Genomic DNA, 26,465 nt, shown 5'->3' on the forward strand with positions numbered 1-26,465 from the left:
TAATTTTAGATTGTTTCAGTAAGTTTTCAAGGCATTTAAAAAAAAAGTTTTTTAATTGATATTTAGATTTTATTTAATATTTGTTTATATATATATATATATATATATATATATATATATATTAGTTTGACCTCAAAAGAGATTTCTGAGATAGTTAAAATAATAATATTTCATATATTTTGCAATGCTAAATGTTTAGTAAATAATTTATTTATTATTGATCCACTAACTGAGAGCTACTGATCTAAAACCATTTAGCCTCAAAAGCAGAACTGTGGGAAAACTGAAGAGTCACCCAAAGAAACAAAACTAAACTAATCCAGTTAGTACAGATCGCATTTTTAGCCTATAATAATATTCTTGATTTTTAGCATTGTACCTACAATGACTCTGTGATTCATCCCCTAAATCATATCATGTATATTCTCCTGATTATAACTGGCATGACAGTCAGGTGATCACTAGACTCTAGTGCTGAAATTATATCAGAAAATGTGAGTTCACCTCATAATTGTGCCTAGTCATGTTATTCAGAGAAGTCATGGCGATATGTCGATACGTGTGTATATTATAATCAAGATATTCTTAGCAAAACTGAAGAATAAAAACATTTATTTGCACATGACGTTCAGGTCTGTTGTTGTTTTATTCTGGAATTCTTTCATATAAGCGTTTGGTCCCTCCGATCAGAACTCCAGGTCCCATCCGGACTCCTCATCAGGCGGCGGCTCATCTGTGTCCTCAGGGAAACTGTCGAAACTACTCGTGTCCAAAGGTCCTTCCACCTGTGGCAAACAAACCAAACTCATTTTCTTTGGATGAAACTCACACCCTCAGGACTGCAACTCTCTAAAAATATCTCGGACGGAGTAAAATTCTATCAGGATTTATGAAGTCAACTAATACTTCTTTTTATTTATCGGATATGATTCATTCATTCTGAACATATGTATTTTTCATATCCCTCCATGTTAAAAACAGTCCATCAAATGATTCATTTCTCTTATTCGCTGGAGAATCTCACATTTGGTATAAACGGAGGAGTCAGGGTCCCTTCACGAATACCATCCCAGTTAAACCCCTCAAACCATCTGCAAGACACATTAAAACCAGCACAGCCCACACATCATGACTGTTAAATAAAATGCAGTACAGTGAATATGTAGTGATAAAGTCAGAGCGGCATGTATTGTCTGTACTTGTGTTTCTGGATGTCCTTCACGCCATTCTTCTGGTTGCCGAGTCTCTCAGACGGATTGTCCCTGCCAGGTCATATGATACACTTTATGGCTGATTTTCAAAATATATAATCAAATATATATTGTGACGAGTGGGGCGGGGCCGAGAGCCGTGGGAATGGAGCGAGGCCGGGGGAGTGATTGGAAATGAGCGACAGCTGCTCGACCCACCGGACTCGAGTCCCACGGAGGAGATCGGTGGGTCCAGCAGGTGTTGCTCATTTCCAATCACTCCCCCCCGGCCTCGCTCCGTTCCCACGGCTCTCGGCCCCGTCCCACTCGTCACATATATATATTATTTTTTTTATTTTTGAAAATAAAATTTATTGATGAAAAATGTGCATCATGATATTAATTAAAATTTCACACATGGAAGGCCTGAACTGCAATGTGAAAAAAGGGCGAAAATTTTGTTATTTCCTATAAAAAAAATTTATAATACAACAAATTTTTTTCTCTCTCACTCTCAAAAAAACCCTTTAATTTAAAATGAACTCTTTCTCTTAATTTTTTTTCCACATTTTAGTATCTCTTTAAAACAAAACAAAAAGAAATCAATTTTTTTCTCTTCAAATATTTCTTTTAAAATAAACACTTTTCTCTCTTAATTTTTTTTTCACACTGCATTTCGTTTTTTTTCTCTTAGATTTGTTTTTTTAAATAAAACACTGAAACCTTGTTACTGTATTGCATTAATCAGACACAACGTAAACGTAATATTTCAACTCGCACCTTGCATAAAATAGCGCGAATGCAGAGGTATGCCTCAACTAGTTATAAATTATAAAGTAAGAATTTCTGAGTCACTGTATTTCTGTAACAATTCCCCTCCCCCCTCCTAAAAAAATATAATATACAGAATGATGTTTTTTCAGCAGCTCAGGTTTCCATAACAAAAGAACAGTTTTTTAAACAGCCTTTCTGAATAAACACGTCTCTCTCTTTGTACCTGCACAGTCTCTTGATCAAGTTCGCAGCACTCTTAGTGATTTTCTTGGGAAACTCCACCATATCGATTCCTCGAAGAATAATGTTGTATGTCTTCATGGGATCTGACTCTGAGAAAGGTGGGCTCGGAGGGACAGAGTACAAATGGTGTTGAATGTTAATAATTAGAAGAGTCAGAGTGTGAACTTCGCTTCCTGGGATTTTGGAAACAGGAAAAACTTAATGTTGTTAATAATGACATTAATAAATCACCAACCTTCCGCTCAGCAGCTCAAAGATGAGGATTCCTAGAGACCAGTAGTCGGCCGAGACGTCATGTCCTTTATTTAGGATGATCTCAGGGGCCACGTACTCTGGAGTGCCACAAAACGTCCATGTCTTCTTCCCCAAACCAACTTTTTTAGCAAAACCAAAGTCCACCTAGAAAACAATGACTGTTTTTCTTAGAAATCTAAAGACATATGCTTAAAAATTTTGTAGACTAGTATAATATATGGCTACAAATACATTTCAAGACAAAATTAAACATTTTATTTAATATAAAAAAAAGTATTATGGATATCAAATGTAGTATGTACAGTAATTTAATGTGTATTAATTCTACAACAGAAGTACATTGGTTTAGTGTTGTGATTGTTAACTAACACTAACTAACATTAAACAAACTTTTAAAAATTGTTTTCATTAATTAAAGCATGAATAAAAAAAAAAACTCAAACTGATACTTTAAAATCAGTTTTTTGTTAAAGCTTAAAATAAATAAAAAATAGATTAACACTGAAACTTAAAAAATATGAATATTTAAGCTCTAAAATCACTAGAAGAAACTGAAATAAAAATGTGAAAATCGAATTTAAAGCTAAACAGAAAATAAAAATATTAAAATGTTTGTATTAATTCAAATAAAGCTGAAACAGAGTGAAATATAAATATCAGATGAACACTTATTAAAATTAAGTACTTAAATCAATTTAAGTACAAAAAAAAATCTAAATTCAACACTACAAATTCTACAAAAAATGTAAACAAACCTATTACACATTTTAAGTAAACATTTTAAATTAAAACCGAAACAAAATATAAATATGACAACACTTTAACTATAAAAACTTGTTATGCTGAACTTAGTATTAATTTCATTCATTTTAAAATAAAAATTGAATTTATTAAACCAAAATTAAAATTAAAACAAAATAAAATAATAAAACCTAATGCAAAATAATAATAAATATTCTAAAAAAATATAAATAATACTAAAATAACACTGCTTTGCTTACCAGCTTGGCATATCCCCGGTTGTCCAGTATGATGTTCTCAGGCTTTAGGTCTCTGTAGATGATTCCACGGCAATGTAGAAAAGCGAGAGCTTCCACCACACATCCAGCGTAGAAGCGTGTGGTGCTGTCATCAAACGAGCCTCTGAAAACAGCCACACAACTTCCTGTAGGTCACTAGATCGGTTCAGGAGAATATGAGAAAATACTGCGCGGGATCCTGATAAGTGGTCGACCGATATTTGTCAGTTTTCAAATATCGGCATCGGAAGATAATTTTTCATTTTGCCCGATGTGTTAGAGGCGGGACTTTTATTTTGACGACGCTGATAATGGCAGCACCTAAGCGCGTACAGCTCATACTCTCCCTCTTGTTTACTGTCATTCTGAACAGTTCTGTATAATAAGGATTCCCCTGTTGGTTACAGTGTTTACTTCCTTTTTAATTATATTTTAATTAAATATTTATTTATTTATTTGTGAAAAATACTTTGTCATCTAAAGTACAACTAAAGCACAAGTTTTAATCCATTGTCAAATTTCTTATATATATATATATAAAATCGGCTTTAATATAGGCTATCGGGCCCCCCTGCTTTCCAGGGTATGGCATCGGCTGTCAAAAAACCAATATCGGTCCACCACTAATCCTGATACCTGTCTCTGAGCAGAGTCCACAGCTCTCCACCCAAACACGCCTCCAGCAGCATGTACAGGTACTTCGAATCTCTGAAGGTCTGATAAAGTCTGAAACATGGAACCATTATGGGCTTATTATTGCATGCTTTTCATAAAAATACCATGTGATTCATAAAATATGTAGAGCTACAGTGTCATCTGTCAACTAAGAATTTTATTTAATTCTTTAAGTTACTATAATCAGATTATACTAATTATAATTAGACTATAATTGCCTTTTAAATGGATATACGATATAATAATTATTGTATCTAATGTGATATAAATTATATTATAATAATATTTATAATAGTTTTAATTATATTTATTATACATTTTATTATAATTATAATCATTATTATAATAATTATAATATAAATTATTATAATCAAATTAGTGGTCAACAAATATGCTTTATTTAATTCTTCAGTTTTTAAACTTTTACCCAATACTCTATGTAGCCTGATAATATACAGTTTACACTGTTAGAATGAATATATTAACAATTTAAAAAAATATTAAGAATTTTTATTAACATTATTCACAATTATAATAATAATAATAATTAATCAGTATATTTTTTTTATTTTGAATTATTAAATGAAATAATATATTGATAACTTATGGTATTTTACTTTCTTGATATTCTAGTTCTAATTTTGTGCCAAAAGGCTTAAAATAAGTTGAATGTCAGTTCACAGACGCATATGGCCACATAATTCACAGTCAATATTTACTTTGTGCCATGCAAGACAAATCTTTTTTCTTTCTATTTTTTTCTCCTTTAACAGAGTTGAGCTTTATGAGACCAACATGTGTAAACAATAAAACTCATTAAAATGTATTGTAGGATTGAATATCGGTTGATATGAAATAAGATTGATTTTGCATTGCACATTAAACAGTTAAATCAATCAAATCATGTGACTAAGTTATCAACTGGCACTGAGCTGTACAGACCTGACAGTAAAAGGGCTGTGGGCTTCCATCATGATGCGTCTCTCAGACAGGATGTGGCCCTGCTGACTCGTGCCCAGGATGTGATGCTTTTTCAGGACCTTCATGGCAAAAGAGCGACTGTGATTGTTCTTCAGCTGCACCTGTAGAGAATCAATATGAACACATGCTCTCAATATACTTCTAATCACCTCTACAGAAACATCGAACTACTCGTCTTACCAGCTCCACCCGACTGAAGCCGCCCACCCCAAGCGTGCAGATCACACGGACGTCGCTGAGAGACATATTAGAGAAGAACGCGGCCTCTGCCTCCAACCTATGAGAGATGTCAGTCATTCTGATTAAACCGTCTCTGATCGATTGATCTGAGGCAGCTCATCGTGAGCTTACCTGGTCTTCACCTCTTCACTCTCATACGTCGTGTTGCTCATATTATCCAGTCCTCCGATCAGCTGCTTGAAAGACCTGTTAGAGTTGAGTTTTATTAGCAGTCAGTAAATGTGACAAGACGGAGGAGAGATGATGTTATTAGTTCACTGACTGTTCTTATATTGTGATTGTAGAGATTCTACTTTTGACTGATTATGATGGTTCAGACTAGCTATGATTTTGAGCAAACGTGGTTATTAATATTTTGATTGAAATAGTTTGCTGGTTATGATATTGTGGATTGTGATGTTACGATTTTCTTTGCTTGGGATGGTTGTGATATTGGTTGTGGTTTCAAATGATCGTGGTTGTAGATTTGACTGACTGTGATTTTGTCTGTTGTGCTGATGTGATCCTGATAGATAGTGTCTGCTGTTTTTGAATGATCCCTGATTGTGATTGTGCTGCGAGCTCCTCACTCTCTGTCCACAACCAGACAGGTCACATCTCCAACAGCCGTTACATTTGCTGTACGCACATCTTCCCTGGGAAGAAAAGTGAAAAAATGTAAAAAGATATTCTTAAATCTTAACCAGATTGGTTAGAATGAGAATTACAACCCTAAAAAAAATGAAGTTTCTCCCTGACCCTTTGAGAGCCTGCTCTCCAAACCAATCCCCTGTAGACAGCGTGGACAGGAACACTGGCTCCTCACTGGCTGATTTCTGCTGGGTGACACTCACCTGTTGGCCAAAACAGCCACAAAACTTATAATAAATATTCTGTTCTACAACTCAACTACAATTAAGGCTGCTTTCTCACCTGACCCTCACTGATGATGAAGAATGTGTCTCCAGTAGCGCCCTGACGAATGATGTAGTCGCCATCACTGTAGTGAGTCTAAAGTGTAAAGAGAGAGCGAAAACAACACAGAATAAAAACACTGAAGCTCACAAAGATCACATGAATCAATTCGTATATGCAGTGTTCAAACACTTTCACCTCTTCCAGAACATCTGCTAATTTACTCAGCACATCTTCAGTGAGAGTCTTGAAGGAGGGGACACTGACGACACAATTCAGGTGATGGTATTACTATTACTAGTATTACTAAATCTAAACTCTTGATTTTGGTTTCAGATGTCAAATTTGATTTGAAGCGAAATGTGTTACCTTCTCAAGAACTCCATGTAGTTTGAATGCTTGAGAAGACCAGCTCTCATCATGATGGTTTGGAAACCCTGTCGATCTATAGCCCATAGTTTGATATCAGTCAGGGCTGAAAGGGAAGAAGACGATAATGGTGAGAAAGGAGGAAATTATTCCTGAAAATGTGCGGTTTTATTCTTACCATGCAAATAAATGACACTACTAATTCAAATCCCTAAATATATTGTTTCTTAAACTGTCCTTTCAAGTAAAATATCGAGTAGCCCCGCCCGCTTTTTTAAATAGCCAATAGCGTTTTGTTGATATGCTGCTCGGGCCCATCAAAGTCTCTTTAAGACAAGTCATGTCACTCGGCCGCCATCTATGAAACGCCTCTCGGGCATCCAAGTGCAGCTCCTATCTCTTTGATTGGGGAAACATTGCTTCCTGCGATTGAACAGCCATATTGAGCATTGCATTTTCCCCCATTCAAAACTATACGGGTGACACGTCTTGGGTATTCTATAGTCTTAGGGGTGGGTGATATGGAAAAAATATCCTATCATGATTTTTTATTTTTTAGAAATATTACGATTCACAAATTTATCACAATTCTTTGTCATGTTGGTTTTACTATTTTGCAAGTTGTCTGTGCATTACAGCCAAACTAATTTCCCAATTATAAAGACAAAGCCTTTCAAGGTAACAAAAAAAGAAAAAACTGAATGGCAGATATTTAGGCCAAAGAGGGTGAAGATAAAACTCTTTGTTCTTATTTTTTAATAACAAAGATAAAAGAATGACAAAGATACACATTTCAGCTACACATAACATATAAATAAAACAAACAGTGCTTTATTTTCAGGTACAATAGGTTTATTAAGCAGGAGCATTCAATAAATTAAATGAACAAATATAAAAATAAAACATTATATAATCCTAAAGCAACTGTGTAAAATTTCTTCAGTCAAGTCTACAGTCAAGTGAGGGATTTTTCTCTTTGTGTTTTGTTAATGTTAAAGGAATAGTTTACCCACAAAACAAACAAACAAAAAATCTGTCATAGTGTTTTATTTTTGTACAGTACCACCATTTACTCACTCAAAAGTGGTTTTAAACCTGAATGAGTTTCATTCTTCTTCTGAACATAAATGCTATTTTCAGGAACATAACCAAACATTTGCTGGTCCACAGTGACTTCCAGAGTATTTTTTGCTACTATCAAATTCAGTATGGACCAGCAACTGTTTGGTTACCCACATTCTTCAAAATATCTTCTTTTGTGTTCAGCACAAGAACGAAATTGGTCAGAAAATTTGATGAGAAGATGAAATACGATGTGATGTCAAAAAAACGTTGAGCCATTTTGGCAGAAGTGACGAACTGCAATCTTCTTAATGCAAATTTTGTCAATGTTTTGTAGCACACTGCTTTATAGATAACCTTAAGACTAACATATTGATGCTAACACCCAAAAAACGTTAATTTTGATTTCATGGGGACTTTAAAGTCCCCATGAAATCGAAATTGACTTTATTCACTGTACTAGCGCACAATGCTAGTCTTGATGTAAACAATTAATCCATGCAAGTTAATCCACTGGAGAAAAAAAAATGTCTTTGTAATCTTTCATCAAAATCTGAACATGTACGCCTACTTCCGTTTTGGAACGCCATTCCTTTTCTGATGACGTCAGTTTGACGGCTTGGGCAGAATATCATTAAACACCCCTTCCACCGTTAGATTGCTATAAGTGAGAGACAGAGAGTAGGTGCGCAAACATAAAACCATGCCCTCTATTAAATATTCCGTTTCAGATGGAAATACGTATTTACACTGAAATAAAGTCAACAGCAACTTCCGGTTCACGCAGACTTTAAGAGTGTCACAGTATGCATTAAACAATCCTTATATGTCCTGTGTTTCCTGTCAGAACGTGTTTTCAAAGACCGTGCTGAGAGCACAGAATGGTTTCTCGGTCGGTACCGCTTTTTTTTTTTTTTTGCCATTCAACATACATTCACGTGATTTATAAAGGGAGTCACCATATACGGTTCATTGAAGGCATTTCTGAATGCAAATAACAGAACGGGAACGAGCATGTTACTTACGCACATATGGGATTTATCATCAATGATAGCTTACTCATGTGCGTAAGAACTGCGTGGGCATATTTGATAAATGCGGATTTTTTTGTACTTTCTAAATTTCATTCGTATAGCAAATTATAGAACCTTTTCTATGCACTGTTGATAAATGAGGGCCCTGGAACTTTACAGTCAAAAAGCCTTTTATTGAAATATATGACATGGATTACAACATTTAAGATCAGATGGATTTACTATAATTCTCTGCTTCATAATTCATAAACATGTGCAAATATAAATGTGGGCTTGATCCCCTTACCTCAACACACAATATGTTCTGTACTTCCTCTCAACACGACTGACAGATGCTGCTTTGAGAACTCTTCACATCCCACTCAACGTAATTACTTTGCCAGCCCACCGCACACAAACACTATCACATACTGTTAATATTCCTCAGTAAACACCAATAAACTCAAAAAAAAAAAAATACCTTCACTTTAAGCCAAAAGATTATTTGATGGCATGATTGTATGATTACATATCCTGCACATTCTATTTCCTGGCTTATTGTTCTTCCATTATGTATGTACAGTATATATGTGTGTGTGGATATGAATATATATGTGTATATTGTTCAAAATAGCTTACTACAATAGTTACTGTACTATTTTACAGTATGTAATGAGTATATTGTTCCAAGTTTGCAAATTATTAAAATGAACAGAGTACCTGAATGACAAAATGTCCAATACACAACAGTGAACTATATACTCTGCATAGAATATTGTCTCCCATGATGCAATGAGTTTGACCTGATCTTCCACTTTCAGTGTGACAAAGACAAATGAACTACTTAAATGTTTTATTTTTCCAGACCTGCCAACCTGGTACGATTTGTCACTCTAAACTACTCAAAAACATGGTGACGCCTCTCTCTGTGAACACACAGTACTCAAATCAAGCTGCAGCAAAAGAAGAAGAGTTCGACCAAGACTGAAATCTTTTGATGCGTCCCAATGTGCCTACTTATACTACGCCCTTAAAGTATGTACTCTTTTGGTGAAGACAAAGTACACACTTTTGAGTATGTAGAAAAAGGGATAGGCAAGCTTTGGGAAAAACTATAATGTCATGCAATTTCATCTTTAACAGTCCATTCTGTCGCCTAATTACACGCAACCCATCACTGTAAACTGGCCTATCAGTCATCTTGTCACAGTTAACATCCTCTACAATGAAATATAACACAGATAACATTAAAAAATATTTTTTACCAGATGAAATGTTGATTATTAGTAACTCAAACCCCTTTACCCCAACCTCTCTACTTAACCGTCGGTCGCTCACATCCGCCGTATTTGTAGTTTTTTTATGCTTTTTATTTGCGTTTATAGTTCTGAACCAAATCCTTTGCCTAAGCACAAAGGATTGTGGGCAATATTAGCCATTAAAGTGTCCACGGATCCACACTTCAAAAATCTACCTGAAATAGTAGACCATACGGAGACTTCTGTCGCGCTTTTCAACATACTTTGCTTTGGGACGCATTTATTTTAACTTAGTTTGAACATTGTGACGCAGGGTTTGCTGCAATAGGGGTTATGCACAACAGACTTCCATGTTCTGTTAACCGGGTCCCGTGACCCGTCACTTCCGGTTCAAGCTTTTTGCATATGCTTTGTTAAATATGAAGCAGTTTTTCTCAAGATGCCTTCAAAATAGATACTAAAGATTATCATAGCCAATGTCCATTACATATGTGGACTGATATCTATTTTCACTAACATTTAGATATAAAAACTGGATAAAACGCTAGTTTAATCTAGCTAGTTTAACTGATTATCGTAAAAGTCAATAGATATCGCTATTATTTATTACGGCTGTTAGCACGTTCTCCGACAAGTGGAAGCTATGAGACCTGTTTTCCGGGTTTGGTCAGGTGACAGTCAACCGATGAAAAACCCGCCCGATCCCCCTCCGCTCCCGCCGTCTGGCTGATTTCTTAAGCGAGCACAGACACAGTACAGTAGTCATTATCGCGTTTTTTGTTTTTTTCTTCTGGTTTTATGTTTAAATAATTTTCAAGTGTTTTAATGGCTCTGTTTGTGTGTCTGTGAGTTTATGCGATGAGATGAGCAAAACATCTTTAAGGAGAAACCGGCTGTCCAACAAAAGAGAACGTTATAACATGTTTTACACCACAACATCAGTGTTTGAAATAACCTTTAGTGATCTGATATGGTTTGAGGCAGGAAATATATTCTTCAATGTTGAATGGATTATAAATATCCATAATTAATTATGAAAATACCAGAGAAGGCTTAAAGAAAACAGATAAACTATTTTCCATTTGCAGTCCAGTGTTTACTGTCCTCATGTTTTATCATTGTCCATACTGTGGATTTCTTGGAGTGTCATCAGTTCTATTATTTCTGTGATGCACATTTATTGCATATTTTCTGCTAGAGGCCGCCCTCTGGTGTCCAGTATGAATGAAACCAACATTAAGTGTGAAAAGCACTAAATAATGGCCAATCCATAAAATAAATATATAAATAAATAATACCTCCCTCTCTCTCTCTCGCTCTCTTTATTTTTTTTTTTATATAAAAATTAATATTGAAGTAGACATGACAGTCCATGTTTTTTTTTCTTTTAAAAATGTAAAAAAAATACTCTGATGTGCCAAGCCATGATAACGAACCGAAAAACTCTGGTTAAAGGTGTGTGTGACTGAGTGCAGACCACTGATCTATATAATGTTCTCTATTATAGATCAGTGATGCAGATCTGCTAACCTTTGTAAAATATTTAACATTAAATCTTGCATTTTGACATTAGCCATCAAGGAGCTTCAGGTAATAATGTCTTGGAATATATGAACCCTCCCCCAAACCCTGAGTCATACTTTAAACCTAAAGTAGCTGTTGACATTTCTAACAGACCTTCACCCTGCTTTGTCACTCTCTGATGTCTCAGTGACGTCAGATGTACATTGAAAATGGAGCTGACCTCTAACATCAAAAACAGCTAGAAATGAGAAAGCCCAGAAATAACTGATGGGGTGAAAGCAGACAATGAACGCAGGATGCTGTAAGAAACTATTGTTCAAGTTATTTTATTTTCAAGCTATTCATGTAGCTGACCCTGAACAGCAGACACTGCTTGTCATCTTTCTATTAACAAAAGAGAGAAATATGACAATGTTGAGAAACATTGTTGATTTATTTTATTCTCTAATTATGTAAATCCAGCTTCTATTGTTGTCATTCTGGGCCACAAAATAAATAAAGAAATTTGAAGCACTTTTTGTTCAAATCCAGCAAATCTGTACTGTTTTGTAGTATGAAATTAAATGAAATGCTAAAATACCTCAATTACTACATTTGCCAAAATCTGCAGTATAAAACCAGAACATGTGACATGGACTAATATGTCCCAAAATGCTATAAAATACTTATATTGTGAAAAATATTTCACTTCTCAGTACTTTAACTGATGGACTGGAGTGGTGTGGACTACTTGTGGATTATTGTGATGTTTTTATCAGTCTGGACTCTCATTCTGACGGCACCCCATTCACTGCAGAGGATCCACTGGTGTGCAAGTGATCAAATGCTACATTTACATCTTAGATGGCCTGAGGTTGAGTACATTTTCACCATTTTTTTGGGGTGAACTATTCTTTTAAACACTATGCTGAGTGATGAAGCCAATGTGTGTCAAGTTGAGAAACATCTTTGATTAACATTATTTTATAATTATGCAAATATAACAAATTGTACTCATTCTGAGCGGCAGAGAGAAACAACGCAAAAAATGTTTAGCACTTTTTGTTTGAAATCCAACAAATCTGATCAGGGTTCACAGGTGAGATTCTTACAGGGAAATATAGAGTGATCTTTGCATGAACAGAAACAGCCAAAGGCCTGATTTTAATTGAATTTTTATTATTGTGATTAAACAGACACCACCAGAGTCAACTCATTTCACCCCAATCCATCACACTAAACCGATGTGTCACAAAAGGGCATAGGATGAGGATATATTAGAAAAACCATATGGCCAAACATCCCAGCAATTACACACTGCCGATTCCTCCACGTTTACTTGTCTATAGCCCACAGCGCTGGCAGATGAGCTGGAATTCAGACTCAAAACAACAAACTTTGTATTTGTGATCTTATAAATTCAGGCTTATACTCTTCCTACTAACTAATTATGTCACATCCTATCTCTCTCTCTCTCTCTCTCTCTCTTTTATATATAATTTACTCTGCAATGGTATATTATTTTGTTTACATTTTGTTTTTTAAGTTTTTTATTCACTCTGCGCTATTGTTATTAATACTCTATTAATCATACTATTTTAATATTATTTTATATATATTATATATTTACATTTTTGTATGTAACATCCTGTTCCTTCATAAATTAACTTATTTAATTTAATTAACCATTCTGTTTTTTTGTAATAATACTTATTTAATAATTTTGTTATTGGCTCTATATTAACATTAATATTTTCATATAACTCTTACCCTTTGTATATCTTGATTAAATCTATTTTAGAATTTAACTGAATGAATTCTGTTATCTAATATAAATAATACATTTAATCAATTTACTCTGTTATTTCACTCTATATTTACCTACACATTTGAATTATTCTATGGTTGTATGATACATCTTGTTCTTTTTTTGGTAAGCTGGTTGTTACTTTCTCTGAAATTTAAATTTAATAAACTAAATTGAAAAACAAATTTGTTAATTAAAGTTTTTTACTCCATTTGATCTATTGTTATTTTACTCTATATTACTTTATTATTTTATATTACTTTTATATGTTTATTCTAAACTCCAAACACGTTAACAGTATAAACGTACAGTTTTGTCAAACTAATAAAGCAAATCCCATTAAAACTCAGTTGAACTGAAAAAAGGAGAAAGCTAATTAAATAGCTAATTACATTTTTAAAAAGCTCATTAAATAGTCAGCTTCATTTAGTTCCCAGTTTGAGTGATATTTTGTGCTGAAGCACATAGACTGAGTGAATCTCACCCGTGACGGTGGCCGTGCGCGTGCAGTTATAGAGGATTGCCAGCTCTCCGAACACTTTCCCCGGCTCGATGGTGCACAGCTTCTGCTCTCCTTTGGTAACCTCCACAGACCCCTCTGCACACAACACACACAAACAAACCCAACAACCTTGAGGCTGAGAATGAGATGAATGTGTGTGGGAGAACTGTTAATACTTTGATTCAGCAAGGATGCATTAAACTGATGAAAAATCAGACTTTAGAAGGTTACAGATGATTTCTATTTCAAATAAACGTTATTTTGAACTTTCTATTTATTAAAAATATAGTATTTTCAATATAGATATTAATTAGAAATGTTTCATGAGCAGCAAATCAGCATATTAGAATGATTTCTGAAGGATCATGTTGAAGGAGACTGGAGGAATGATGCTGAAAAATGTAGAATTTTAGTTTTTTGTGCTTGAACTATTCCTGTGCAAAGCCATGAAATACTAGCACACATCATGTGAAGTGAAGTGTTTTTTTTTTTTTTTGCACAGAGGATCGCTGTCACAAACACATGACGAACAGGCAGCAAATTCAGCTGCCCACTTGACAGAGGTTAGCATAAAAACAAAACGCTGCTGTTAGGGGGCCTTTCAGTTTTACATAAACCGTTTCTCCAAAAAGTTTTAACTGATCATAAAGTAAAAACAGTAGATTTGAAATAGATGCTCCTCACCTTCCAGGATGTAGACGGTAGAGCCGTCGTCGCCCTCCTGGATGACGCAGCAGCCCTGTGCCAGTGTGGTGGGATACATACAGTCCATGATGGTGAGGATCTGACTGGCCTCCAGGTGCTTCATGAAATCATTCTCCAAAAGAGCCTTTTGGATCAACTCTCGAGACCTGGGATGAGCACATGGAGATGAGACGCAATCAAACGTGTCTTTTCTAATTCCCTCATGTGTCCGGGCTCTAACTCACTCCTCGCTCTTGCTGTAGTTGGTGAGGGTGACGTGGGTGAGTTGATTTGGATCCAGCCCCGTGGGTTCGGCTGAAATGGCCTGGCGTTTAGTTCGCTGGGGCTCATCTGGTAACGCTGCACCAATAAAATAAAATGCACCAATAAATAAAATGTGTCCGCGTGGTTAATCCAGGCTTTAGATTGAGTTCCCAGCTCACCTGTGGCTTCTGTCGTCCCGGAGGGGTTGAGTGAGACAGAGGCGGTGCGGAGACGGTCCAGCTCGCCCTGCAGCTGTCTGATGAGCTCATCTTTGGAGTCCAGCTCCAGCTCCAGTTCATCGATGAGGGCGTCACGTTGCCGCAGCTCCTCAATCTTAGTCTGCAGGGCAAACTGGAGGTCACGGAGAGTCCCCATCAGCCCGTCACCGCTGGAGGATCATGCACTCATAAAAGCAATGAAATCCAATAAAGAAATCAGAACAAGCAGCTTCACAGGGTTTGGAATGGATGTTTCTGAGACGTTATTGATTTCAGTCATGGAAATGGAAGTGTTACAGCTGATGGGATGATGAGGAAAGAATTATGAATAAATTAAACACAAATATAGTGTAAATTAAAGAAATACAGTGGAGTCCTATTGAAAATGCTTTCTTTTTGAATACAGTTTTTTTTATTACAAATTAAATTATGAGAGTAACAATTCAAATGAGTTTTCAAAAATTAACATGTATTTTACAGGTTCTTAGTAATTGGTCTCAAATACTAAACAAGAAGATCAGCATTTTATTAGGTCTGACAATTGTGAATGATTTCTTCTATGTCTTGTGTTTTTGGCGTTATGGTATTAATATTTTATGTTTTTTTATATTTCTAGATAATATGCTATTTATGTACAGAACTTCCATTTGTATTGTTTTGAAAGTGCTTTATAAATTAAGGTTGAATAAAATAAAGGTTGAAAAATCTCTTCATTTTATGAAACTTAAAATACAAACTTAAAAAAAAAACTTCAAATATAGGCTACAAATAAATATACATTTAAAATGCTTTCTTTTTGAATAGTTGTTTTTTTTTCATTACAAATTGTTGTAGCATCAACTGAAGTGTGAATCTGAATTTTAAAAAATACTGAAATTATGAAAATTATGATTTTCTATTGATTTCATAGTCTCGTAATATTTGGTTTTAAACTTTCCTATTTATTTTACATCATGTTTCTTTGTTTAACATTTTCAAAATCCAGATTAATTTAGGTTTCTTTGAATCCCCGATAAATAAATAAAATAATTATATATATATATATATATATATATATATATATATATATATATATATGAACAAATACACAGAGAACCATAAAGAAATGAAAAGGAACAGAAGTGATTTAGATATATTTCTTTATATATTACATTGTAAATGTTTATTTAGCACATTGTTTTCTAAATAACAAATTATTTTTAGTATTCAGGCATAAAGATATAGGCAGTAAGAGAAAAACAAGTAATACAATAAGAAAGGCTTATTAGAATGATTATCATTATGGTCCTTGTAAAAAATCTTGTTTAAATCATTACATAAAAAGAGATATAGAAAAATATTTACTACTCTGTCATTTATGTTTTTTAAAAAAAAATCATAAAAGGAAAATGTTTCGCCTGAAATAATATTCAATCATATAATAAAAGAGGTTCTGCTGTGTCGGACTTACCTACAATAAAGAAGCACAGAGGACTGAACCGATCCAGCGCAGATGAGCAGGGAGAGACTCGGCTGTGTTTCAACATCTAGTGCTCTGCCTACACACTAACTAGACTGCATCATATGTGCCTCCTCCTCTGCGTCCATAAACGAAGCTCGCTTCTTCATAACGAGTCTTGCTGTATGTGATTAGCGATGAGGAGTGAAGATGCTGCAGGTGTGTTTCTGACTGGGTTTGATTCATTTGAACTGACCTGTATTAAAAATATCAAATTAGACATGCTACTAATAATAACTATGTTTCCGTTGACAGTGACACAAGTGACAGTAGCTTGGCTATAAAGCTTTTCCAGCAAGGAGCATATCGACAAGAAGCAGAGTAAAGTGACAAATCGCTATTTTTGTAACGACTTTTCCGCGCGTTCTCTTAAATGTTTACTAGCTCTTGTATGAAGCATTCAGATTCATTCCGAATCGGTTCGCTCGAATGATTCATTTAAATGAGTAAGTTTAGAAAATGTCCGTTACTTCGCGGCATTTACAAAATAATATCATAATATTAATTACAATAATTTAATAAAATAATATAACATATAAGTGTTAATGACCGTTTGACATATTCATGCAAAAAACATCACTTTATAAATTATTTTTACTACTGTATTTTTGTGTAGCTATATTTTATTGATTTACTCTCGTTCCTGACAATCTAAAATATGAAAAATTCATTCCGAATCGGTTCGTTCGAATGATTCATTTAAATGAGTAAGTTTAGAAAATGTCTGTTTCTTCGCGGCATTTACAAAATAATATCTTAATAGTAATTACAATAATTTGATAAAATAAAATAACATTAATTGAATTTTGAATCACCGTTTGACGTATTTATGTAAGAAACATCACTTTATAAATTATTTTTACTACTGTATTTTTGTGTAGATTTTATTGATTTACTCTCGTTCCTGAAAATCTAAATTATGAAAATTCATCATAAAAAATATGAATTATATTTTGATCATCTAAACCAGTACAATAATCAATAAACATAACATTAAATATAAGAAAAGCATGAACCATTTAAGTTGAATGCAAGATATAGTTTTAACTGTAATGCAAATCTATCTTTGTCGAATGTTATTTTATGAAAATAAGGATTAGGTTTAATCAAAACATGACGAAAATGCCGCTTTCAAACTGAAATCCAACAAAACGTCAATATGGCGGCTTGCGTGAGTGAAAAGGATTCAGATAAAAAACTGGAATTGTATCCTTTTAGTACTGCTGTTCTTAAATATCAAACTATTTTAATATGATACAGTTGAACTCTGCTTGTCTATCCCGGGATATATTAAGACTATTAAGCTCTTACCTGCTTGCACGAAGGAGTTAGATCAGAGACACGTGTGCAGTCAAGTAACAGTAGATCGGTCAATGCATGAGAAACAGGTGCATGTTTTTTTCCAAGTCCTGTTTTGCTTATCCTTAACGAAACATCAGCTTTTTAAATGTATCTTTCCCATGTGAGAGAGAGGCAGCTATCGCCCTGCAGTCTTTATCTCCTGATCCTGAGCCCAGGAAAGGAGGAATCAATAAAAACCTGGATGTTACAGGACAAACACTGTCTGTGTGAGTTAAAGCACATGAACGATCACATAAAAAACTCTAGCGTTAAAAATAGCTGTCCTAATTTAGATTTAGGTCACACACTATGCCACACTGGTCTAATTACCTTATTTTCCTCTTTCAAATACCATCCTGTGTTTGTGATACTAATTCATAAAAAAAAAAAATAACAGTACATTTCTATTATACACAATAAAACTTATCTTATTTTTGGTCATGTCTTTATAGCAGATGGACTGCGGATGAAGCTCGGATTCTTCGTGTTTCTGTAAGTTCTTTCTTGGACCATTTGTCTCTAGTGATGGAAACTATGGATGTATTTGGACCACCTGTTTCATAATGACAATTTGAGAGACAAATTCAAGCATGAGAGGAAAAATGTGATCCCAGACGCTGTTTGCACTATGTTAGGAGGACATCCAAGAGAAACATCTGCTGCCGTGTGTTCATCTTGGACTGCGAAGGCTTAAAAAGCATAAAATAATGTGCTTTTGCTCATGTCTTAAGACAATTGCTTTGAGTTGTTAAATTAAATATTTCACCAAAAAGTAACAATGTACTTAATTACTCGTCCTCAGACCATACAAGATGTAGAGTTCGTTTTTTCATCGGAACATATTTGAATTGACCAATGGATCCTCTGCAGTGAATGGGTGCCGTCAGAATATTTTCCATATTATGGCCATAAATGAAGGTTTAAAGTTTAAAACACCTTAATGATCAATTTGTTTCTTACAAACATGGAGCTTTTCACTTCACAAATAGTTAATTGTTGGACTGGAATCATGTGGATTTTTGTAATGCTTTCATCAGCAGTTTGGACTCACATTCTGATGGCACCCATTGACTGCTGAGGACCCACTGGTAAGCAAGTGATGGAATGCTAAATTTCTCCACATATGTTCTGATGAAAAAACAAATTCATATGGCCTGAGGTTGAGTAAAGTTTCAGCCAATTTTAGCTAATTGGTGAACTATTCCTTTAAAGTTTATCAGTGTAAAAGAAGCCAAAACAAACCAGTTTTGTCATTTGAATAAAGATTTATTAATGAAGCATTGTTGATGAAACAATACAGAGAAATGATTTGACCGTGTTTAAGGAAAGGTACTTGTTTTATAAAAGAGGGACAGATGTGTGTTTATTGGTTTCTATTGGCAGACATCACTAAGGGTTTTCGATCAATATAATCTCCAACACTGGTTGATAGAAACAGACGTGAAAAAAAAAAAAGTCACACATACATATTCAAGGGTTGTCAGGGCTCACTCTCCGATTTCAGCTTTCCTTTATTTGACCTACATCATACCCATAATTCGATCAATGAGATGAGCCTGTTAGAAATGTCTACTATATGAACATAGAAACATCAAAATAAACTGTAAACCTAGTAATTAAACAGCATGAGGTCAAGACAAGAATTAATCATTACTGTTACATTCATACATTAAAACTGGGGAAACACTTTCGTTCGAAGTGAAAGAAACTGTTGCATGGTTAAAATGATTGCACTTAAGACTTCCTGAGCTCCCAGATCCCCAAAATGTTCACCAGCCTAACAAGTCATGTAAGGGGGCCTCCTTAGGCGCAAACTTTATATAATTCTTTCTGGCCTTGGCAGCTCTTAAATTATGCTGATGATTTTGATATTGTGACATGCTTGGCTGTGTATTCTGAGTGTATGTATATTTGTTTAGTTAAAGAGTTTAGTTTACCATATTAAAGGATTTGGCAAAATAAAGGAATTTCGAGGAAGACTTCATCCTAAAACAAAGTAAAAGGCACAGACAGACATACAAGCAGGAGATGAGTCTGAAAGACTATAATCTGCATGGATGAAGGAATAAACAATACAAAAAGCAAAAAAAATTAAAAATCACTTGTAAATAATAGAATAACTATCACATTTCATCTCTTTCTCATAGAAATAATATCCTTAAAGGTAGTTATATTAAAAGTGATGCTGTAGTAGGGAGTTTCTTTAAATTCCTAACAGTTCTTTACATACAAGTTTGGAAAGGAAGTGTTTTCTTCTGAATGCTGGATGTTTTGCACTTCGGGATCGGTCTGCCCCACACTGGCTCTCCTCTGCATCTCTGGTCCCCTCTGTCTCCATACGTCCTGCCTCAGCAGCTGCAGCCGTCACCAGAGGCCACGGGTCTGTCATCTCTCAGTTTAATCTGGTCTGGGAAGTCATACGTCTCAACCTCAGACTCCTGTGAGAGGGGCATACATTAGTATCAGAGTGGAGGTGCTGTTATTATAAAAAAAAAAAAAATGCATTGCGATGCGGATGTTGCAATTTTTGAATCACAAATGTCAAAACATTAGCAAACATCCGAATATCACACATATTTTTTGCACATCGGGGAGCCTCTATAAATATGAGGGGTGTTGAAATCACTTGCAGTTCACTTTGATGCATTGATAATCGTTTTATAATCGCAACGCAGCCCTCTGAATCAAAATCAGGTAGAATCGTGAGGTTGCCTAGAGATTCCTACCCGTAATGTCAAATGGTACGTACCTGTTTGAGGGCGTTGCGAGCGATGGTTTGGAAAGCTTGGTCCACGTTGATGGCCTCTTTTGCACTGGTCTCAAAGTACGGGATATTGCTTTTGCTCTGACACCAGGCCTGGGCTCGTTTCGTTGTCACCTGCACAGGGCAGACAGTTGGTCAGTTTAATAAGGCATCATCCAGTCATGCAGTCAGATTTTAGAATCAATATCAGGGTTATCATGAACTGAAACAAAAAAAATTTATTAAAAAGTAAAAAAAAAAAAAAAAAAAATTACGATTATTTCAGCTTGTTGCTAAAATAACGTAATAAAATAACAAAATTTGTTTAACTTTATATAGTAAAATAATTACATCTAAAACTGAAATAAAATCAATTAAAAATATATAAAATAACAAAATTACAAAAACAGAAAATGACTTCAACTTTAAAATTAAAAGAAAAAAATAAAGGTGTGAAAGGACTTGACAAACATTATTATTGGACCCAATAAAAAATTATAATAAACGAAATATTAATATTAGTAAATATTAATAAAAATATTACAGATATTAATAAAAACTCTTAAAAGTATAACAAAAATATATAGTATAAATTATTTAAAGTTGCAAAAAGACTTGAGTAAAATTGTAATTGGACCTCAGAAAAAAAGCTAATAAAAATAATTTCACACTCAAAAAAACCCCACAAACAATATTTTCACTACAACTTTAACTAAAATGAATATACACAGATATAGTAATATATATATAATAACATTAAAGGATTAGTCCAGTATAAAAATTTCCTGATAATTTACTGACCCCTATGTCATCCAAGATGTTTGTGTCTCTTTCTTCAGTCGAAAAGAAATTAAGGTTTTTGAGGAAAAGAATCTAGGATTTTTCTTAATTTAACAAGACTTAAATGGGAATCAACAGACTGAAGGTCCAAATATTGTAGACATAAATGTATATGCTTTGAACCACAAATGCTCATCTTGCACTCTGTGATGCGAATCAACGACTTCACGGGTGACGTAAACCCGTTGGAAAGGTCATGCGCGTTTAGTTCTTCGTCTGTGTACAACAGTTCGAAAAGGTAGGGTAGATCTCATTTTCTTTCTAAAATAAAAAATCTTCAGACATCATTGCTTTACCTTTTTTTGTAAAGGGCATTTGACTTTTTTTGCACATTCACATTTTAAGTCATCACAGTACCTAAATATGAAATATATAAATAGTGGGTGCTGTACAATCTTTAATAGACATTAATTCACATTTACTTATGTTTAGATTAAGACATGAAGCTTCAGATCATTTTTTTTTTTTTTTTTTTTTTTTACAATTCATTGCTATACAGATTTGGGAAGCATCTCTTAAAAATAAGCTGAAGTCATCTTCTAATTGACTAATAAATATTTCTCGATTCACTACACGAATACCACTTTCACAAACAAACGTTAACAGTTGCTGCACACAAAGAAGAAATTAATAGGGAGAAATGAGGACTAGAAACAAAAAATTAGGAACATCTGACCAAGCCACGCCATCATCACATGAAAAGATAAATCTTATATTTTAACACATACTATTGTCCAGTTAAAATAAAAAGCACGATAATAATTCATATTATAAAATGTAATGTAATATAATAAAAGTATTAATAGAATTGTTATTATTAGTATTATTAAATATCTGCCAAAAGTTTGGAAACATTACAATTATTAATGATTTTGAAATTACTCTCTTCTGTTCACCAAGGCTGCATTTATTTGATTTTGATCAAAAATAAAGTAAAAAAATAAAGCAATATTATGAAATAAAAAAAGGTTTCTATTTTAATATATTATAAAATGTAATTTATTCCTGTGATGCAGAGCTTTCTGCATCTTTACTCCAGTTCTTGATGCTCAAGAAACATTTCTAAGTATTATCAATGTTCAAAAGAGTTATGCTGCTTCATATATTTTTTGTGGAATATTTTTTTTCAGGATTCTTTGATAAAAAGGAAGTTCACTGAACAGCATTTGTCAAATATATTTATTAAAACATTTTAAATGTATTCACTCTACACTCACTTTATCGGTTTAATGTATGATGAATAAAATCAACTCTCTCAGTTTTAAACCTTACCACAAATGTTTGAGTGGTCTCATTGTTTCCTCAAAAATGTTAAGCAGCAACAACTGTTTTTAACATTCATGATAATAAATAGTAAATTTTTTCTGAGCAGCAAATCAAAATGTTAAATGTTAGAATGTTAGAATGATTTCAAAAAAATCATGTGAACACTGAAGATTATTTTTGTAAACAACAACAGACTTATAAATGAATCTAATGATGAATGCTGTGTTCCCAAATGCAAATTACAGTGATGCGAAGAGCAGTGAATCGAAACTGTTCAGCAGACATGTAGAACAGCAGACTGCAGCTTATATTTATATAATTACACCGCAACCATTGCATATTTTATGACAGTACTAGTCTCAAATTCTTACCACCATTCATAAAAAAGTTACATGGTGAGAAACACATTTCAGCACTGAATCTACTCACATTTGAACCCTTTCAGCTGTCTAGCAGATGGCGCCATGAGCTCCTTCAGTGCTCTCGGGATCATTCCGTTCATGATGTTTCCGTCCATAACCTTTTCGCAGTTTATTTAGTTAATTGTCATGATTTTAAACCGAATTCCGAATTAATCCGCAAGAATCACATCCCTGGTAATGTGTGAAATCAAGCTAGTGCAAGATGAGCATTTGTGGTTAAAAAGTAGGGCTGTGCAGTTAATCTCATGCAACTGTCAGGCGCGCCGGTTCTGTGATTAGTAGGAAATCTCCATCACCTGCTTTCAGACAGAGCGGCATTCACTACACAGAGCCGTAGTTCACTGACAATTGGGCAATATCTCAGGCGATTTGATCTGCAATACTGAATGAGATAATGCCTAATTGTCAGATTTACTGCTGCTTTAGATGTATTAAAAAGTATATACATTTTATTAATTTTTTTTAGAAAATGACTAATTGTTTCGCTAGATAAGACCCCTATTCCTTGGCTGGGATCATGTAAAGCCCTATGAATCTGCACAGAAACTTCAGTTTGGTCCTTCAGCCTGCTGATCCCCATTTAAGTTTATTATATTGAGAAAAATCCTGGAAGGTTTTCCTCAATAACCTTAATTTATTTTTGACTTAAGAAAGAAAGACATCAACATCTTGGATGGCATGGGGGTGAGTAAATTATCAGGAAATTCTAGAAGTGAACTAATCCATTGAAAAATAAAAACTGCTTCAAAATGTTAAATAAAAATTAAACAAAAGCTGTAATAGTATTTTAATAACACTTATCAATACTAAATATTTTATAAAACCAGTTTGACCATCTCTAACTATCTATCCATTCAGTATCCCCAAAAGGAGTGTGTTTACATGTACAACAATCATTGGAAGACAACAACAAAAGAAGATTGTGTTTAGATGAGATTTTGAAATCTTTCTTCTGAGAATTTGATGTCAAAATGTAAACATGTAATCCCGCGCTGTTAAATAAAGACACACCTGTCTGTTCTCCAAGTCGATTTTGTTGCCGAGCACTACAAAGGGGAAGTTCTCCGGGTCTCGAGGGCTGGCCTGAATGAGGAACTCATCCCTCCAGCTGTCCAGGGTTTTGAAGGTGTTCGGCGCAGTCACATCATACACCAGCACACAGCAGTCTGCCCCGCGGTAAAAAGCTACACCCAATGACTGGAAGCGCTCCTGTCCTGCCGTGTCCCAGATCTGAAACGGCCATGAAATAGTACAGTGCTGCATTGTTTGCATTTAAAGGGCCATATCATTAGAAATCAAAATGTCCTTGATGTTTTTCAAAAACAAAAAAACTGGTTGAGCTGAAAGATGGTCATGAAATAATACAACACAAATATGCATTATATATACAAAAAATATGTATAAGTGCAAAAAACACTGTAAGTGGACCTCAGGTAAAAAAAATAAAAAAAATAAATAATAATAATAATAATAAATGCGGGATTAGTAATAATAATAATAATAATATTATATTTATATTTATATATATATATATATATATATATATATATATACACACACACACACACACACACACATATATATATATTTTATTTTATTTAATTTTTTTTTTTACCCTGAGGTCCACTTATTTTTTGTATAAATATATATAAATATACATAAATATAATTATATTAAATATCGCTAGTTCTCTCTCTCTCTATATATATACATATATTTATAATATTAATATTATATATTAACATATATAATCATAGTAATATAATAGTATTTCTGAGTGTGAAAGGACTTGACATTGTTATAGTACCTCAGGTAAAATAAATAAATAAGAATTTATATCTATCCATCTATCTATAAAATCATAATCATTAATAATATTTATATATAAAATAGATGTATTATTATTTTAGTATCATTGATATACTATTCGTTTTTAATAATTTAATAATATTATTTTGTGTGATTTAGTAATTTATATATATATACATGAGAAATGCTATCTTGGCAACTAGAAAAAAAAATATGGGATTAGCTTTAGTTAACAATGGTTTATAATATAAAAATACATCTAAAGACTCATACCTGCATTGTCACCAGCCTGTCATCCACCATCACCTCCTTGGTAAGAAAGTCAGCACCGATAGTGGCTTTATACTGATTGCTGAACTTCTTATTGACATATTGGTTCATCAGAGAAGTCTTCCCCACACTGTAGCACACAAACACAAGAAGAATTATTACTCTAAGTGTTTGAAACGTAAACTGAAATAACATTATCAGGCATAATTGGTTCAGAAGATCATCACGTACCCAGAATCCCCGAGAATGATCACCTTCAGGAGCACCTTTTTACGAGAAGCCATCCTAGTGGACTAAACTGTGCCTAATAAAACGATAGGATCACTTGTGAGGTCTCTTTAATGTGTAATTAAGTTATTTAGTATGCAACCTCTGCAAATGACATGTAATGACTGTGATTGCCAAACAAACACACAAACATGTTGAATAGGGAAGGTTGCACGATATTAGTCATGTGCCCAAGCGTCAAATCTGCATTATTATATCTAATGTAAGGCGTGGCATAAATAAAAGTCAAAGTTCTAACCCATTAATTATCAATAAAAAGATACTTAATGTCAATGTAACGTTAAACGTCAATATTAGCTGTCAGTTCATGCTGGCCTGCTGCAAATGTCCAGTCGATTCTTAAAATGTCAGTGTTAAACGTTCACAATACTTTTTTTATAATTATTCAAATAATAATCAACAAAACCAATGTTTTAAAATAATCAGTTTAGCTTATCAATTTTGAGCTAACATAAAGCTATGAGAAGCTAGTTAAAGCTAGCACAAACATACCGCGAATGTAACACATGTACAGACTTTATTTATATAAATAAGCACGTTTCATACACCTAAAACGTCTAAATCTCAGATTATGGTTATTTCTATGGGTTTCAGTCACGAAGTTTAAATATTTTTTCTCTTGTCACTCTGCTGGTTAGCGTAACGTTAGATGGCTAACATGTTAGCTTGACAAAAACTCACTTTCTGAGGAGAAATCCCAATTTGGGCTCAACAATCTGCTGCTGTCATACAACAAAAGCAAGCCAACACGACACCTCCACCGTCTCTGATCGATTCGGGACTCTCTCTCTGAGTCGTGTGGCGTGTTTTTGGATGTTCTCAGTCACGGACAGTTCGGCACATCCGTGTGTAATAATGAGCAGCAAACACTCCCTCTCTCGACTCGACTCCACACTCATCATGTTTATGTCTGTCAAAATTATGGCTGAGAATGCAAATACATATGCAAATACAAACGTGCATTGAGTATTTCTGTCGTGTGGTGTTTATATCTGATATAAACACATTTATCACTTCATTAGCAGAAGTTGAGCTG

The 26,465-nt window shown here is 34.0% G+C and overlaps 3 protein-coding genes across 5 annotated transcripts; 1 reads left to right on the forward strand and 2 right to left on the reverse strand.

The window, feature by feature from the left end:
- Nucleotides 1-595: 595 nt before the first annotated feature.
- LOC132132724 (cGMP-dependent protein kinase 1-like) lies at nt 596-16,864 on the reverse strand. Of its 3 annotated transcripts, XM_059545222.1 has the most exons (20): nt 16,403-16,864; nt 14,887-15,122; nt 14,716-14,821; nt 14,471-14,637; nt 13,769-13,882; nt 6,641-6,746; nt 6,470-6,533; nt 6,290-6,367; nt 6,116-6,210; nt 5,947-6,012; nt 5,489-5,563; nt 5,318-5,414; nt 5,099-5,238; nt 4,118-4,207; nt 3,464-3,605; nt 2,443-2,606; nt 2,188-2,310; nt 1,200-1,262; nt 1,025-1,091; nt 596-785 (listed from the first exon to the last, which is right to left on the reverse strand). In XM_059545222.1, exons 2-20 carry the CDS (start codon nt 15,107-15,109, stop codon nt 687-689), a joined length of 2,079 nt encoding a protein of 692 aa, XP_059401205.1. In that variant the 5' UTR covers nt 15,110-15,122; nt 16,403-16,864; the 3' UTR covers nt 596-686. The 3 variants fall into 3 exon arrangements, with proteins under 3 accessions (XP_059401205.1, XP_059401203.1, XP_059401204.1); XM_059545220.1 differs by lacking the exons at nt 14,887-15,122; nt 16,403-16,864 and having other exon boundaries at nt 14,716-14,831; XM_059545221.1 differs by lacking the exons at nt 14,716-14,821; nt 14,887-15,122; nt 16,403-16,864 and having other exon boundaries at nt 13,769-13,922; nt 14,471-14,606.
- Nucleotides 16,865-17,492: 628 nt separating this feature from the next.
- Nucleotides 17,493-19,889, forward strand: LOC132132978 (EKC/KEOPS complex subunit LAGE3-like). The gene is made up of 3 exons (XM_059545618.1): nt 17,493-17,656; nt 17,890-18,018; nt 18,244-19,889. Exons 1-3 carry the CDS (start codon nt 17,610-17,612, stop codon nt 18,353-18,355), a joined length of 288 nt encoding a protein of 95 aa, XP_059401601.1. The 5' UTR covers nt 17,493-17,609; the 3' UTR covers nt 18,356-19,889.
- On the reverse strand, nt 19,037-26,310 carry zgc:100918 (Ras-related protein rab7-like). Its single transcript, XM_059545617.1, has 6 exons — nt 26,111-26,310; nt 25,373-25,445; nt 25,145-25,271; nt 24,074-24,292; nt 20,541-20,669; nt 19,037-20,229 (listed from the first exon to the last, which is right to left on the reverse strand). Exons 2-6 carry the CDS (start codon nt 25,423-25,425, stop codon nt 20,140-20,142), a joined length of 618 nt encoding a protein of 205 aa, XP_059401600.1. The 5' UTR covers nt 25,426-25,445; nt 26,111-26,310; the 3' UTR covers nt 19,037-20,139.
- Nucleotides 26,311-26,465: the final 155 nt, after the last annotated feature.

This window comes from Carassius carassius, chromosome 49, assembly GCF_963082965.1.
Source record: "Carassius carassius chromosome 49, fCarCar2.1, whole genome shotgun sequence".
Classification (NCBI taxonomy): Eukaryota; Metazoa; Chordata; class Actinopteri; order Cypriniformes; family Cyprinidae; genus Carassius; species Carassius carassius.